Source organism: Propithecus coquereli, unplaced genomic scaffold (genome assembly GCF_000956105.1).
Source record: "Propithecus coquereli isolate 6110/MARCELLA unplaced genomic scaffold, Pcoq_1.0 Scaffold2, whole genome shotgun sequence".
In the NCBI taxonomy this organism is placed as follows: Eukaryota; Metazoa; Chordata; class Mammalia; order Primates; family Indriidae; genus Propithecus; species Propithecus coquereli.
This window is the reverse complement of record NW_012144966.1, coordinates 6,709,776-6,725,075: the sequence shown is the minus strand read 5'-3', so window position 1 is coordinate 6,725,075 and position 15,300 is coordinate 6,709,776. Positions and strand designations below refer to the sequence as shown.

At 38.6% G+C, this 15,300-nt stretch overlaps 1 protein-coding gene across 1 annotated transcript in view; it reads left to right on the top strand.

Annotated features, from left to right (window-relative positions):
• The window catches only part of CPQ (carboxypeptidase Q), a 403,085-nt gene that overhangs the window by 35,890 nt on the left and 351,895 nt on the right, over positions 1-15,300 (top strand). The window contains exon 2 of the mRNA XM_012643660.1: positions 7,128-7,335. Within this exon, the coding sequence (XP_012499114.1) occupies positions 7,128-7,335 (208 nt within the window). The remainder of the gene's footprint in view (positions 1-7,127; positions 7,336-15,300) is intronic.

Below are 15,300 nucleotides of genomic sequence, written 5' to 3'. Positions count from 1 at the left end.
ATATATATATAGGCTGCCAGTTGGTAGTATCTTTGCTCCTGCCTCAGGAATCTTTTTTACCCCAGAATGCAGGCGGAAGGAGCAGATCCCGTCTGAAACATGCCATTCTCGTCACTGAGGGCATGGAGCTCTTAAGAGACAAAGCCAAATCCCACAATGGTCCTTAATGCTCCTGCTCAGCTGTGACCATTTATCATGCCCATTCTCATTCCACTGGCCAGAGCAATTTCTTGGCCAAGTCCAGGGTCAGTGTCTTCAACAGAGATACTGCAATTTATAAGGCAATGGGCAGGTATGTGTTATCCTCTTAAAGGAAAGGGAGAGGAAATAATGGAATATAACTTAGGTCGATCTTGGATAGGGCCACTGGCATCTTTTTCTCTTGTGTCCTGTTCCGCTGGTGCTATTGCTTCTCCAACAAGCCGCTTTCCTGCTTCCCTCGCCTACCCCTCCATCACTTACTCTGTACCCCTTGCTGCCAAGTAGACCCATGGAACCCACTCAGCTTTTCTGTCCAGCTTGATGTTGGGCCTTTAAGATATAGGGCCCAAATTATTGCCTTAGTAAAAACTGGAGCTGTTTGATGTGGTGTGGAAAAGCTCTGCTCTGAGCCAAGTAGGTTCAGTATTTACTGAAGTTACATCCACTTTGTTGTATTCCTGGTAATTTGGTTTGAAGTGAAATTTTAAATAATCAGATGATTACTGCTTATACCTATCAAATATACGTCCAGAGCCCTAAAATGTATACCTTATTATCTTATAGTGCTTTATAATGCACAGAACAAGTTTATTACTATCATCTCACATAGTGCTCACCAGAAGCCTGGTGATGCCAATATTATTGTGATTCTCATTTTATAGGCTAGGAAAAGTTAAGCAACTTACTCAGGATCAAAAAGCTAGTGTTCTAGGCCTATTGCTGCTGCATGTTGCTGAGTTGGGTCTCTGTAAAACTGGAGTGTCCAACATTACATGTTGAATTGAACCTAATGGGCCTATCATAGGTACCCCTCCATTAAGCAGCAAAAGTCTCTATGTAAATTCTATTATTTTAGAGGTCAAAGTAGACAAGATGCTTTGCTGGTGGCTTGTCCTCAGGTGTCAGTATAGTAAGATGGCTCTTGGCACAACACCTCGTCGGGCAGACAGCTGCCTCTCTAAGGTGATGATAATTTACTGGGCCCCTGGATTTTGATGTAGTTGTGTCTGGGCTCTCTCATAAGGCTTCCAGACCAGGTTTAACTTGAGCTGGATCTCAGGCGGCGCAGTTAGGAGAGGATGGGTCACGGTGCCTCCAGCTAGCATTTGGGGTTGTGCTTTGCCCCTTGCTCTTACAACTTTCACTCAACTAATGGCTGAATTTTCTTTTCTTTTTTTTTTTTTTCTGAAAATTTCTTCAAGGAGACTGTTTTCCTTCTTGGCACTCACAGCATGAGGATGGGGGTCTATAAATACCTTGGTTAAAAATTGGAAGATTGTAGAGTGTCCCTCTGTCTGTTTTGGGGCCTGGCAGGAAGCCTCCTATTCACTGTAAATGAATAGATGCTTCATCTGTTTTTGTCTTCCCTTCTTTGTTCTTTACCCAGGAATGTACTTTCCTTCATTTTCAGGCTATTGAAATCTTCTAAAGCCCTCTTAAAGTTTCTTCTTATAGGAAACTTCCTATTTCCCCTAGTCAGAATTAATACTGATGTTATTATTTCATGAAATTTCATTTTCATTTAATACTTGTGACAATCTGTGTTCTTTTTGAAGTTATTGTTTACCTATTTTTCCTCCTCAGATTATACAATCCTTAAGGATAGGACCAGAATTTACCCAGCTTTATACTTCCCCCAATGCCCAGCACAAAGTCTTGGCCCAGTAGGAGGGCTGTAAATTTGTTGAATTAATTTGAATCTTTAAGGCTTGTTCTTCCATGAAGAGGACATCATTGCATAATCATAATACTATCTATAAACAAATGGACACTCAAAAAGAACTGCTCTGATGTTCTTTTATCTGCCTTGCCATGAATTTGCAATTTCCTTAGCACTTCAGGCCAAAACACTGAGTTTCCCAGAACAACTGTTTTCTCTTCTCCATAACTCTGAGTTCAGGAAAAAACAGCTATTCCATGGACCTAGTTATCTTACAGAGCGCACACGGTAGAAGACTACTTGATAAAGCTTCCTTTTGGGTAGGGCTAAATTATTTCCTGCTCAAGAGTTAAGTCTTCTGAAATCGGAATCAATTTCCTAGAACGTAACACGTTGAATTGAGCCCAGAGACATGTTCATCTGTAGTCTTTTCTTTTTGATGGGAGAAAACATTACAAAATTCTTATTCAATTATCTTCTTATTCTTAACTGTTCTTGGGAGGACTCAAGTCAGAAGAGACTGAGATTGGAATCTCTTTATCAAATTCTCCATAGAAGAGATGGTCTGAGCCAATACCATAGCAGTCAGCATCTGTTGTCTCTGCAAGGAGACCTCAGCAGTAAGTTGGCTTAAAAAATAAATTGACCAATTTTGAAATCAGGTGTGAAAGATAAAAAGGAACCTGAGGATTTCTATACCATTTTTGTGATATAATAGGCTATAGCCAAGAGTCACTTTATGAATATTTTTTAGGTTCCATCCCATATTCTCTTCAGAAATTAACTACTGTAATCATTTTCATTACTCTAACAGAGCCTGATGATTCTTGTTCTAGAGTGAAGCACCCATGCCAGCTCCCCTGTTAACAGATAATAGACCTGGTGCAATGACAGCACCCTGACTGATGAGCAAGATCCCATGTAGACTAAGGAAAACAACTGATACCTGACAAATTAGGCACACTTGTACACACCTATTTATTTTTCCTTCTTATTCATCTTAAAATGGTGAGCTTTTCTTTTGATATATTTTATGTTTGTGAGAGAAGATAACAATGCAGTTAATAGGAAGAGCATGACCCTCGGATGGATCCGATAGTTCAAACCTCAGCTTCAACACCTAGTAGTTGTATAAACTTATTTCTCGGCACCTCAGTATCCTCATAGTAAACTACTTTTCAGTGTTGCTATGAACATTAGTGTAAACAATAGACATTCAAATGTAGCTATATTATTATTAATTATTCTGACCTACAGAAATATGCAAGTTCCTTGGAAGTATACATTTTTGGAGGGAAATCAGGGATAGGGTATTATACATTTTGAGAGGGGGAGTTATTTCCATTCATTGTGTGTGTGTGTGTATTTCACATATTATGTGTCAGACACCATCCCAGGGACTTGGGTAACATTAATAAATAAATCAGACAAAAATTTCTACCCCCATGGAGCTTACATTATTGTAGTGGGTATGACTGATACCCACTTCCCATTGTAGTGGGAAGCTGATAAATACTATGGAAAAATTAAGTAAGCTAAGAGGGACAGGAGGTTGGGAGTGAGTTGCAGTTATAAATTGTGATGTCAGAGTAGGCCTTATTGTGACTATGACAGCGGTTTTGTGCTCTTAGAGGTTTTCATGAACTATCTTTTAGAATGGTTGGATGGGAAGAAGGGAGAGGAGAATGGAGAAAGAAGTAGAAACCTGCTGATTTGTAGGAAAGCATGAATATTTCTTTCGATGTAATATGTCAGAGCACAAACTTATATAAAAGAGTGAAGTTTTCCAGATGGCCTAGTTTTATTTTTTTCAATTTAAGCAAAAATCTTCTTAAAATGTTTTGTACACCTCCGCCTTCCCTAACGATGGCTACTGAATACAGTCCACCTGGTCTGTGAACTCTGGAGGAGGTTACCCCTATGACTGTCGTGTCTGTTACTCGACTGTTTCGAAGCAAGTTCCTCGGGGCTAGCAGAGACGATCTCAGCTATTTGCCCTATGCAATGGCTTGAGCCTGCAGTGATTATAAGTTCCACCCATGTGCAGCTATTTAAGTGTAAATATAAATTAATTAAAATTAAATGACATTAAAAATTCAGTTTCTCAGTCACACTAGTCACATTTCAAGCACTCAATAGCCACATGTGGCTAATGGCTACTCTCTTGGCACAGATATAGAACATATCTGTCACTGCAGAAAGGTCTGTTAGTATTAATTACATTATATGTTTCTGTCTCCGACATTGTTTTTTTGTAGTGTTACTGTCAGTTTTTAGGCCTTTCTCCTCTTTTTGATTTGTTGGTTCTCATTGTTGATAGGTTTAATAACAGATGTAGAATTTTGTGTAAAGTAAAGGTAACTAGGCTCTAAGAGAGATCAGAAGAGCTTTCTTATGTTCAAGTACCTCAGTTTTTGTACTTGGAATTTATATTTATAGTCTGACTGCCCCAAGGCCTCTTTTGCTTGGTTGTTGTTTTGCAGTTGTACTCTGAGTGGTAAGAAAATAAGACTGCTGATTTCTATGGGAGAAGGGCTATCCAACTTTAAAGGTAAAATTGAACACTCATAAAGATGCTTCAGACCCAGTCAATGGTCACTTATTTGGAGCAGTGCCATTCAAGGAGTGTTAAATGATCGTTGCCTACACGTACACCAAGCACTGTGTTAGTTCCTGGAGATACAAACAAAAATGAACATGGCCCCAAACTCTGAGCAGATCATAGTTTAAGCAGCGGAGAGAGCCATAAATAGAGTTTCATCTTTCCAGTGCCCAAGTATGTCCAGGGTGCCCTGAAAGTCTGGAAGAGTGTAATACATGACCCAGCCTTCCCAGAGTGTGGGTAGAGGGATGGGACAGGAGAGAGGAGGCCAGAGAATGCTCCCTAAAGAAGTGATTATTGAATGGAATCTTGAGGGATAAATAGGTGTTGATCACATGATGGAGTTGGGAGAATGGGGTCAACAAGGCATGATGTGCTGTAGCATACACAGAGACACTGAGGAATGAAATTGCATGGTGTGAGAGTGGGACCTTTTAAGTTTAGTATTGATGAAGTTTGAAATAAAAGGGAGCCAGTGTCTCTAGAGGTAGACAGGCTTTGAATGGTATGTTGAAATGATGGGTTTTCGGTAGAAGTGGGAGATGGGCAGGGAGTTGGTGTTGTAGGCAGATCTGGCTTTTCAGTAGTTCAAGCAGGCCACTCTGGCAACTCTGTGGAGGTTAAACTTGAGGAGGCTGGGCTGGAGGCTGGGGTACCAGTGGTGGTGGGAGGGCTGGGCTTCTAACAGTCCAAAAGAGAGGAAATGAGGGCCTGATGTGACAGAGTATAATGGGGTGGAACAGAGGATATGCTTTCAATCAGTATTGATTTTTAGGGGTAAAGTGATCAGTATTCGAGGACTGATTAGATGTGGGAGATGAAGGAGACAGAGGAATCAGAGATGACGGTAAGCTTTCAGGAAGAAAGATTCATTTGAACTCCTCTTCCAAGTCCATGGTGATAGGTTTTGACCTGTAGCTGCTACTGGTGATTTGCATTGGAACGGTGGTGTCTAGGTTAGGTTTTGGCTCTTCAGGACTCCACTGTCTTGTTTGCTGAAAGAACTTGAGTTGAAGCATAGACCATAGTGAAGTACCACTCTCATATGACTTTAATTTTGCAGCGACCTATGGAAATTTATAGAAATTTGGCTTCATTTTTAGTGGCTCCAATCCAGATGCCAAAATTACCCCACTGCTGAGACATCCCTTGGGTGGACCTCTGAACCTGTTATTCATTAGAACCAGCTGAAAACCATCAGCAAAATTCCCATACTATGCCAACAATAACGCCAGTCAAATTTCAAGGTAACTCCAGGTTTCAGAAAGTTATGAATCTCAAAATCTGTCTTGCCAAACCCTTATTTATATTTTTATGCATGCTTTTGTGGAAAAAAGCTAGTGGTTTCCTTACTTTTCATAATTATACATTGCCTCTTTTAGATTATATTTTAAGTTCTGAGTATTTGTGGGGACATGCTTATAGATTTGTAGCCAATCACTTTAAAGTAAAAGTACAAATTCAGTCTGGATAGTGATACCAGAAGTAAGAGAGAAGCCAGCCCAAAGGGTCCATTATGATGAGGCCTATACTGAAAGCAAGAATTCTCTCTTACCTGCAGTGCATTTTAAAAGGATTTTCCAAGTAACAGTTAACATTTATTAAGCTTTCAGAAAAACCTAATTCTCTAGTTTGCAATATTAAGGAAGTATGCTAAATATATGTTGATACTTTAGTTTTTACTGACATATTTCATGACGGCATGGCTAAAGCCACAAAACAGTAGGCTGCTACCACTTTCTCTTAGATAGTTATATTTAGCCACTGCATCTGGCCTTTGTTGCTAAATATTTTCTCCTTGTCATTCTAACTACCCCATCAAGTTGTATCTTCCGTGGTCTGGCAGTTTTTGAATGACTTCTTGGAAATGTGAAACCGTGTTCCCCAATCAGGAAGATTTGGGCAAGTCTTGTGGTATAAGAAAAGGAGGCACATCTCTTCTAACCAAGACAACAGGATTATAGGACAATTACACAATGTCCTCAAAATTTTTGTTTGAAGAATAGTGGTGTGTTTGGTGATGAACAAGTACTGTAAATTGAGAAGCATGGGAAGTTTCCACATCCTTTAAGACTGTTTTTGTACAGAGGAGGAAAGAAAACAAGCTGACTTTTTTGTGGTTCTTGGGAGAGGTTACATTAACCATTTGTTAAAAGTTGGATTTATGAAGAACCTTGGCTTCTAAAAGTATTCTTCACAAATTGCCATCCTTCGTATTATGTCATTGTAGGTTGTTTAGCAACATATCAAAATAGTTTTATGAAAAGATAAATATGTGTTTTATTAATCCTAAGGGAAGCTTTCTGAAATGCATTTGTTAAATAAATAATTAGCGTCATCCTGTGAAATTCATGACTTCTTTGGGCGGGAAAGAAAGAAAAAAAGAAGCTATCTTTTCAAGCAATTTGTGATTTAATACCAGCTGGTCAAGTGAGTTGAAAAACCTTAAGAGTCGTATGTTATATTATTTTGAATGCCTTTTCTCTCTCTTGGGAAACTGGCTAACCTCACAGTCTTTCTCCCGTGGTAAATGGCTCTAAAACTTTGATCTTCTCAAATCAGTTTGCCAGATGTAGCGGAAAGAGCATGTGTGACCTTTTGTGTGCCAATTCAGCCTGGCTGATGGGAAACCATAAGTTAATCTCCTATGACTTTTCTTTCTAGGCATTACAGCTGAAGTTCTGGTGGTGAACTCTTTCAATGAACTGAAGAGAAGGGCCCCAGAAGCAAAAGGGAAGATTGTTGTGTATAATCAACTTTATGTCAACTACTCGATGACGGTGCGATACCGAGTCCAGGGGGCAGTGGAAGCTGCCAAGGTTGGGGCTGTGGCATCCCTCATTCGATCAGTGACTCCCTTCTCCATCTACAGGTGGGTCATGATGTTTATTTGAAATCTTTTCAAAAACAAGAGTTTTCCATGAAAGAAATGCCTTTGTGAAATAAAAACAAACCGTTGAAATGAAAATACTGATTGTTAATGGAATTTCCCCCCATTCCACATTTGGTCATTTGTTTGTAATATCTTCTTTGGCCTTTTCGGGATTCCAAGCATCATTTGTGCATTCCTTTCAAAAGCTTTCAAGTTTTCCACATCCACAATGATCCCATAACTTTCCTTATATAACTAATATATTATGTATTTTCACTGGAGGAAGAACTGAATTCACGTCTGCCTTTCATCAAAGATTCCTAATGACTTCAGAGGGAGCCAGACTGTTTTCCATGTTGCTAGAGAAGTTAAATAAAAAGAGAGTGGGTAACATGATGGGGGCCATCTATGGTGTGGTGGAAAGAGTTGGGGAATTAGAGGACCTTGGATACAGACCTGGCTCTGCTCCTAAACAACTGTGTGGCCTTGGGAATGTTTCTTAAGCTTCTCTGGGCTTTATAATTTTCTTCTACTAACCAGGGATGATGAAGAATTATAAATGTACAAAATAATTTTAAGATTAAATGAGGTAAACTTATGAAACACACTTGATTATCTATAAAAGTCTATATAAATGTTTGGAGGTATTGTTTTAGGGCAAATTAAAGCTTGCCTTTTTCTTTTTAGTCCTTATCGAGGTAATGTCAAAGTGCCTTATTTCCCCTCAGTCCTAGGAATGAAACTCAGTATTGCAGTTGATAAAAGGTCTAAAAAGTAACATGTAGACATTAATAGTTATTGTAGCATCACACATTAGTGATAAAATATTTGAGAAACATGGATAAAAGAAGCACCATCTTAGTGTTATAGCTGGGTTTAAGATTTTTTAAAAATGTAAAAAATAATTGCAGATAGGGTTTATTCGGGTCTCAAGACTGGATTTTTAGTATCTGTTGTAAAGGAAAGTTATTTATTCTGCACAGTGCTGTTTGGAACTGAGAACATAACTGCTTGACCTTAATTAGCACCCTACATCCCATGAAAATAAAATAACTGAGAAGGAGACCTCAGCAACTAGGAAACCCAGTCAAAGGCTAGTTGTATACAAGTGCAGAGAAAAGGAAAGAGACATTTTTCTTTTACAAGGATAAGATGCCTTCCCAGGGGAGGAAGATGGGGCATGTTAAAACTACTTGTCAGAAATTTTATGAGAGAAAAACTAGTTACACTGATGTCATAGTGCTAAAAATAATGTTCTTTGTAAAGTGTTTAAAGGTTTTGTGACTAGTAAAACAATGACTGGACCTTATTCTTTTGGATGGTTAATCTTCCGAGGAGGGAAGTCCTAAAATGGCTAGTTTACTTCCCAGAATACCTCAATTACCCCTTGGAATAACATACTCAGCAAGCTGTGGTCATTCACCATGCTCTGCCTGGTCATGAGACTTAAATTATGGAGCTAGTCTGTTGCATTGGAAAACTGGGCAATTGCCAGAAATCTTTATTTAAGAACTACTACTCATAAGACTAATAAATTCGCAGATGACTTAATGCACAGTGATCTGCCAGGGTTTATTGGCATTTTTTTTTCTGGCATAATGAAGACATTTAGAAACCCAGGCTACAACCTAGAAGTACCAGAAGAATTTACAGTATGGGACTTCAAAATCTGTAGTTAGCCTCTAAGGTTTGGGGTGAGCAACTTGTAGTGTCAGTGTTAAAAGGAACTTTTTCTTAATATTTTTAGATCTAGACTGATTATAATTTATCACTGATTTTATAGCCAGCCGTATTTCACTGTACTCAACTTTTATAACTTTATTCTTTCAACATTTACAAATATATGATAACATTGGCCTTTATATAGTACTTTAGGATATTTTACATATATCATCTTATTTGTTCTGACAACAGCCTGAAAGACCATACAGAAGGGGCATTCTTATCCCATTTTATTGATAGGAAATAAAAGCTCAGAGAATTAGACATATTAACATATTTAAGTCTTGCATCCCCCAAAATAAAAACCAGAATGAAATAAACTCTGTCTCTTTGTCCACTTCAGCCTTATTGTTTTTAGAACCAAATTTCCTTAAAGAGTGTTCTATATTCCTTATCTCGAATTCCTCATCTCTCATTCTCTCTGCAGATTATTTTAGCCTGGCTTTTTCCAATACTGAAATGGAACTTGTTAAGGTCACAAATAGGTGTCTAGTTACCAAATTTACCACAGTTCAAGCCATCACCTTACTTCACCACTTTGAAGTACTCACCACTATTGATTGCTTTTTCAGTATTTCTTCTCTTTGGCTTCCATGACTTTCTCTCTCATGTTTTTCTTTTTTTTATCTCTCTCTTGTTTGCTCTTACTTTGGCATTCTTTGGCTCTTTCTCTCCTCCTTCCCTATATTTCTGACTTCTCCCTCTGAATATTCTATCTGAGCAATCCCATAATGTTTGTGGCTTCAACCACCATCATACTGTGGTAATTTCCAAACCTACCTCCACTATCCATACCACTGCTGTAGCTCTAGACCCACATACTCAATTGCCTATTGATTCTTCTTCTGGATGTCCCATAGCTAGACCTGCATACTCAATTGCCTATTGATTCTTCTTCTGGGTGCCCCATAGCTATCTCACTGTCAATTTTTTCAAAATTGAACTCATCATTTCACTTCTTTCTCCTGCATTTTCTCTCTCAGTGACAATAATACCATCTATTCTGCCTTCGGGGTTGGATGGTCCTTGATTATTTTTTTCCTCTTCCCTTGTCCATCATTTCTAGTAGTTACTAAGTCATTTAGGTTCCACTTTTTATCAATCATTTCAACAAATACATGTTGAGCAGCTCCATTTCCCTGCATTACTCCACATATCAGTGGTCAGAATAACTGGCACATTTCCAAAGTTTCATGATTTTTGCATGTGCTTTCTCCTCTGCTACCCTCCATTCCTTTTCTCATTGTCACACACCATCCTTCAGGATTCATCTTAAGTATTTCTTTTTCTGGGGGGCCCTCTCTGATATCTAGTTGTGCCCAAGTGAACTACCTCTTTTTGGTAGTCTCACATCATCTTGTGCCTACTCTGTATCATAATGTCTTAGAAGTAGTTGTGGTTTGTGCTTTGGTAGGGTAGACTAACTATTGTAACAAACAACTTCAAATCTCAGTCATTTAACACAATAGGAGTCACTTTCTTGTTCATATGATAGTTCCTATGGGGTAGGAAGTTCCTAAAGGATATTCAGCAAGTGACCTTCTGCTTCTTTCCATCTGTGGTTCCATCACCTCTGAGATTTCAGAGTCCTCTGCATCCAGCTGGCAAATAAGGGAACAGAGAGAGAAAGTAGATATCCTAGAGGTATGTTTTCTGTGGTTATCCATATCTAGGCCTGGATGTGACATACCTCAGTTTTGCTCACATTCTACTGGCTAGAATGCCATTATGTGGAGGCTGGGAGATTTGGTCTATCTTTATGCCCAAAGTGAAAGGCAAATGAGTTTGGTGAAAAACTTCCCAGTCTGTCCCAACTGCGTGACTTCACATTAGAATGTAATTTCCAGAAAGACATCAATTATATATTCTTTTACCTCTATGTCCCTATCATCTAGTATAATGTTTGGTATATAGTAGTCACTCAGGAAATGTCTGTTGAAGAAATGAACTTGTCTGAAGTTGTATAGTAAACCATGTCAGGGATCTCATGACAAACCAGGTCACCCAATTCCTAGTGCTCTTTGACCAAAGTGTGTAACCTCTGTATCCTAAATTTAGAACAACTTGAACTTTTAGGCCATTTTACTCTGTATTTGGAGGAAAATATCCAGGTGCCCAATATAGCAGATTATATCATTATTTTTTCTGCCACAATATTCATGAACAATGATGTTTTGACTTGCTGGTTAAATAAAATAGCTCCTTTCTCTCTTACAAGCATTTTCACCCTTAGCTCTATATGAGTGAGTGATATTAAAGCCTGTCTAGGGATATTGTAGAAGTCAGCAACACTAGAGAACAGAATGTATATTGTAATTTGTTGCTGCTTGGCTTTAAAATTAGAGGACCCCTTAGAGAACAGTTTGATTTGACCAGTTTGGTCACTTTTCTGTGTAATCATCAATATTGTCAGCCATTTTTTTTTAAATTATGCCCCTTCGATTCTAGGATTGTCAGCCATTTTAGAAGTGTAACAGTCACATGGTTACATGACAAATGTCCCCCCAAAAAAACATATTACTTATTGCCACCATCCAGGTTCATTATTGTTATTTCTGTGTATTGCTATTATTTGTGTTCCTTATGCTCAACTTTGCTTCAAAGAGAAGACTTTTCCTTTCCTGATGCTTTTATAGCAACACTTATTTCATCCACCATTGAGTATCAATGGGACTCCCACAAAAGCTTCTTCAGTTTTTCTGAGTGTAGAATACCTTTGTTTTGTCATAGATATTTTAAGAATAAATGCAATTAGTTAGAGATTTAAGTTCAACAGAACTTTTCTATGGAACCATTTGTCTTATATTCTGAAATTAATCATATTTTTAGTAAATATTTATTGAGGGCTTACCAGTTAATCAGAAATTTCTGGACACAAGGATTACTTAGATGAATTAGATGTTTTCTTTGTCCTTCAGAAGTATTCTATCTAGCTAAAATGAAAGGAAGTAAGCTTAAAATATGTGATTAGTATAATATATTTTATATTTATTGCTAAAAGCATGATTGGGGGAAAGGGATGAAGGAAGGAAATTACCACTTGTTAAGCATCTACTTTGTACTATGCTTCTCTAAAGGTTTAAATAGTTTGTTTCTATTAATTCTTATGCAACCCAGTAGAACTAGATATTGTACAGCTGAGGTCCCCAATCCCTGGGCCCGTTACGGGTCCATGGCCTGTTAGGAAAACGGACATGCATTACTGCCTGAGCTCCGTGCCCCCAATCCCGCATCCACCCGCAGTCTGTGGAAAGATTGTCTTCCATGAAACTTGGCCCTGGTGCCAAAAGTGTTGGGGACTACTGTATAGGTATCTCTCTTTTACTGAAGAGGAAATGGGTTCAGAATGATTAAATGGCTTACCAAACTGCATAGCTAGTGAAAGAAGTAAGATTCCAACTCTGAGTCTCTGACTCTAAATACCATGTTTTTTAGATTGCACCAAGCAACCTGGAGAGCTAATGCTATAGGAGCTTAGAGGAGATAACAGAAGTCTGATTGGGGCTGGTACCATTGAGGTGGGGGTTTTGGATGTATTCAGTGAAAAGTTAGAACTTGACTAAGAGAAAGGAGGTGGAAAGACATTCTATGCAAAGTCAAGGCAAGAAGGTGGGAGTGAATGGTGTATTTGGGTAATACACAAGTAGACCAGTTTGACTGGAGTCAAGGGATAGGAGAAATGGCATTTTGAGGTTAGAGGAAGAGACAAAGTTTGAAGACTCTAGAATAGCAGATTGGGCAGTTTTAAGTTTAGTGTGGAGGAAATGGAGAACCATGGAATGTGTTAGAGCTGGGAGAGGTGGGTGATGTTTTAGAGCACTGGTTCTCTAAATGTGGTCCCTGGAACAACAACATGAAGAACCTCACCTGGGAGTTTATTGATGGATATTATTAGACCCCACCCAATACTCACTAAATCAGAAAAGCTGGGGTTGGGGTCCAGCAATCTGGTTTAACAAGCCCTCCAGGTGATTCTGATGCACATCAAAGTTTAAGAACTACTGTTTTAGAAAGCTCAATCTGGTCACTATGCCTAGCATGCATTGGAGAAGGAAAGACAGGTTACTCCCCTAATAGTGCAGATGTGAAATAATGACAACAGATGATGGCAATGGGAATGGAAAGAAGTGACACAGCAGGAGGAATAGTAAGAAAAAAATTATCAGAGCTTGGGGGACTTGATGGGAGTATGTGTGATAAAAACTTACCTCTTGGGCACAATGTACACTATTCTGGTAATGGGTACACTAAAAGCCCTGACTTCAGCATTATATAATTCATCTATATAATAAAAATGCTTATACCCCCTTAATATTTTGAAATGAAATAAAAAACTTGGGGACTGGTTGTATTTGAAGAGGAGTCATCAAAGTTGACAGGCAAGGATCAAAATCCATGTGACATATCTGTGTTCCATTCAGCCCAGTATTTAAAAATCATAAGTTTACATAATGATAGCAACTTGCAGGTTTTAGAGAAAAACCAGATCTGGTGACATAGCTGGTCTGTTCTGTTGGGCAAACTTCAGCTGAGCAGAATAGCCACCTAGTCCTTGCTGATGAGATGCACCCTCTCTTGTCTGCCACAGTTTCCCCCACCCCCTTTTCTCATGTACTTTATTCATTTATGTCACCTGTTTGGGTCATGATATTTGAACTCATGATGCCTGCTGTGAGGATACTAGCTTGGGGACTGGAGAATGAAAAGAAATGTGTGGGTTGGGAGAAGGAGCTGATTTGGGGGGAAACATGACCAGTTTAGTTTCTAGACATTTTCAGTTTGAGGTGACTGTATGATAGTCCCATTAATTTGGTTTTTATATTTTGTGAGAAAAATAGTTCAGCCTCTCCATTTCCCTATTATCCATTTTTTTGGATCACCCAAGGCCATTTAAAATTCTAGGCTGGTTTCTTGCAATGCCATACACCTTGGGACTTCTGCCTCCTGTTTTTCTCAGCATGTAAGCTCAAGAATGCAAAGTAATTTTTATATTAGCCCAAGTAAAATATCATTCAGAAGGTAACTCTACTGAGGCCAAGTTGTCTGTTGTATTCCCATTGCCAAATACACATTTTTCTAGTTATTTTCTCCATTGCTCTGGATAATTGAACACTGACTGTAGGTTTTAATCAGCTAAGGAAGCAAAAGGCTCTCCCTTCACTTTACTGTGAAAATTACATCACCGCACTGGCTAAGAATTCATTGAGGTGGGAATGAGTTGTTTATAGAACTTGGCTTTGTAGATGCTATTGGCTGATGTTTACATCATTGGACTTTGTGTGCTGTATTGATAGAGTCTAGTGAGGAGGAGGAAAAAGAGGAGCAATTCAGTTTGAAGATGACTAAGAGCTGATTAAACATTCAGCTGGGGAGAAAGATGAGTGAATCCAGGTGATGTTTATGGAGTGTCAGAGGGGGAGAATGCTATACCATCTGGTAAGAGAGATGGGGAAAAGTATATAAATCAATCTCTATAATGATACTTAATTAATACAGAGTCGATAAATGACATAATTGAAGCACTGGTTGGGCTACACCGTAAAGTTAAATAACTTCAAAGAGGGCGCTGATTAAAGCCATTACAATTTATAAAACATTCTTCATCGTATGAAAGCATCTTGATGAGATTTCACATGAACATTTTGTAATCAGAGGGCCAGCTTAAAACATTCAGAGCAGAGATGAAATGTCTTAAGAGGTCTGTTTTGGATGATTTTTGAAAGCCAGTTATTCTCAGGGAATAAAAAAGCTAGCTCTCCCTTTTGTTTTTTAATGGGGAAAAAAATGAATGCTGTATTCTTCACACTTAGACAATCTTGAATTTTTGATATCCTGGTGGTTTGTTTCTTCAGTATGACCTTAGGATAATTAGCTATCAAGCTTGATTTAAATTGTTTTAAAATATTGTTGCAATTTGGGGGGCATATGTGCCTGCTGGTGAAAAAGAAGGAAAATGCCACTGTGACTCAAAACAGTACAAATGGGCCAGTATCGATTAGTAGGCTCTTTTCCTCCCTTATTTTGTTTTTGCTTAATTCACTCTGAGCCCCATAACAGATGCACAGTAATCAAGCAGAATGCCAATTCTCATCATTTATGCAGGTGGAGGGCCACTGTGCTCCCAAGGGGGGAAACCAGAGAAGACCTACAGTGAACACTGTATTTTTTTCTTCTCATCCTCCTTTTATTTTTCTCCTCTTTGATTTTTGAAAGGCACATTCTTTGCTTGGAAGGCCTTTGTTA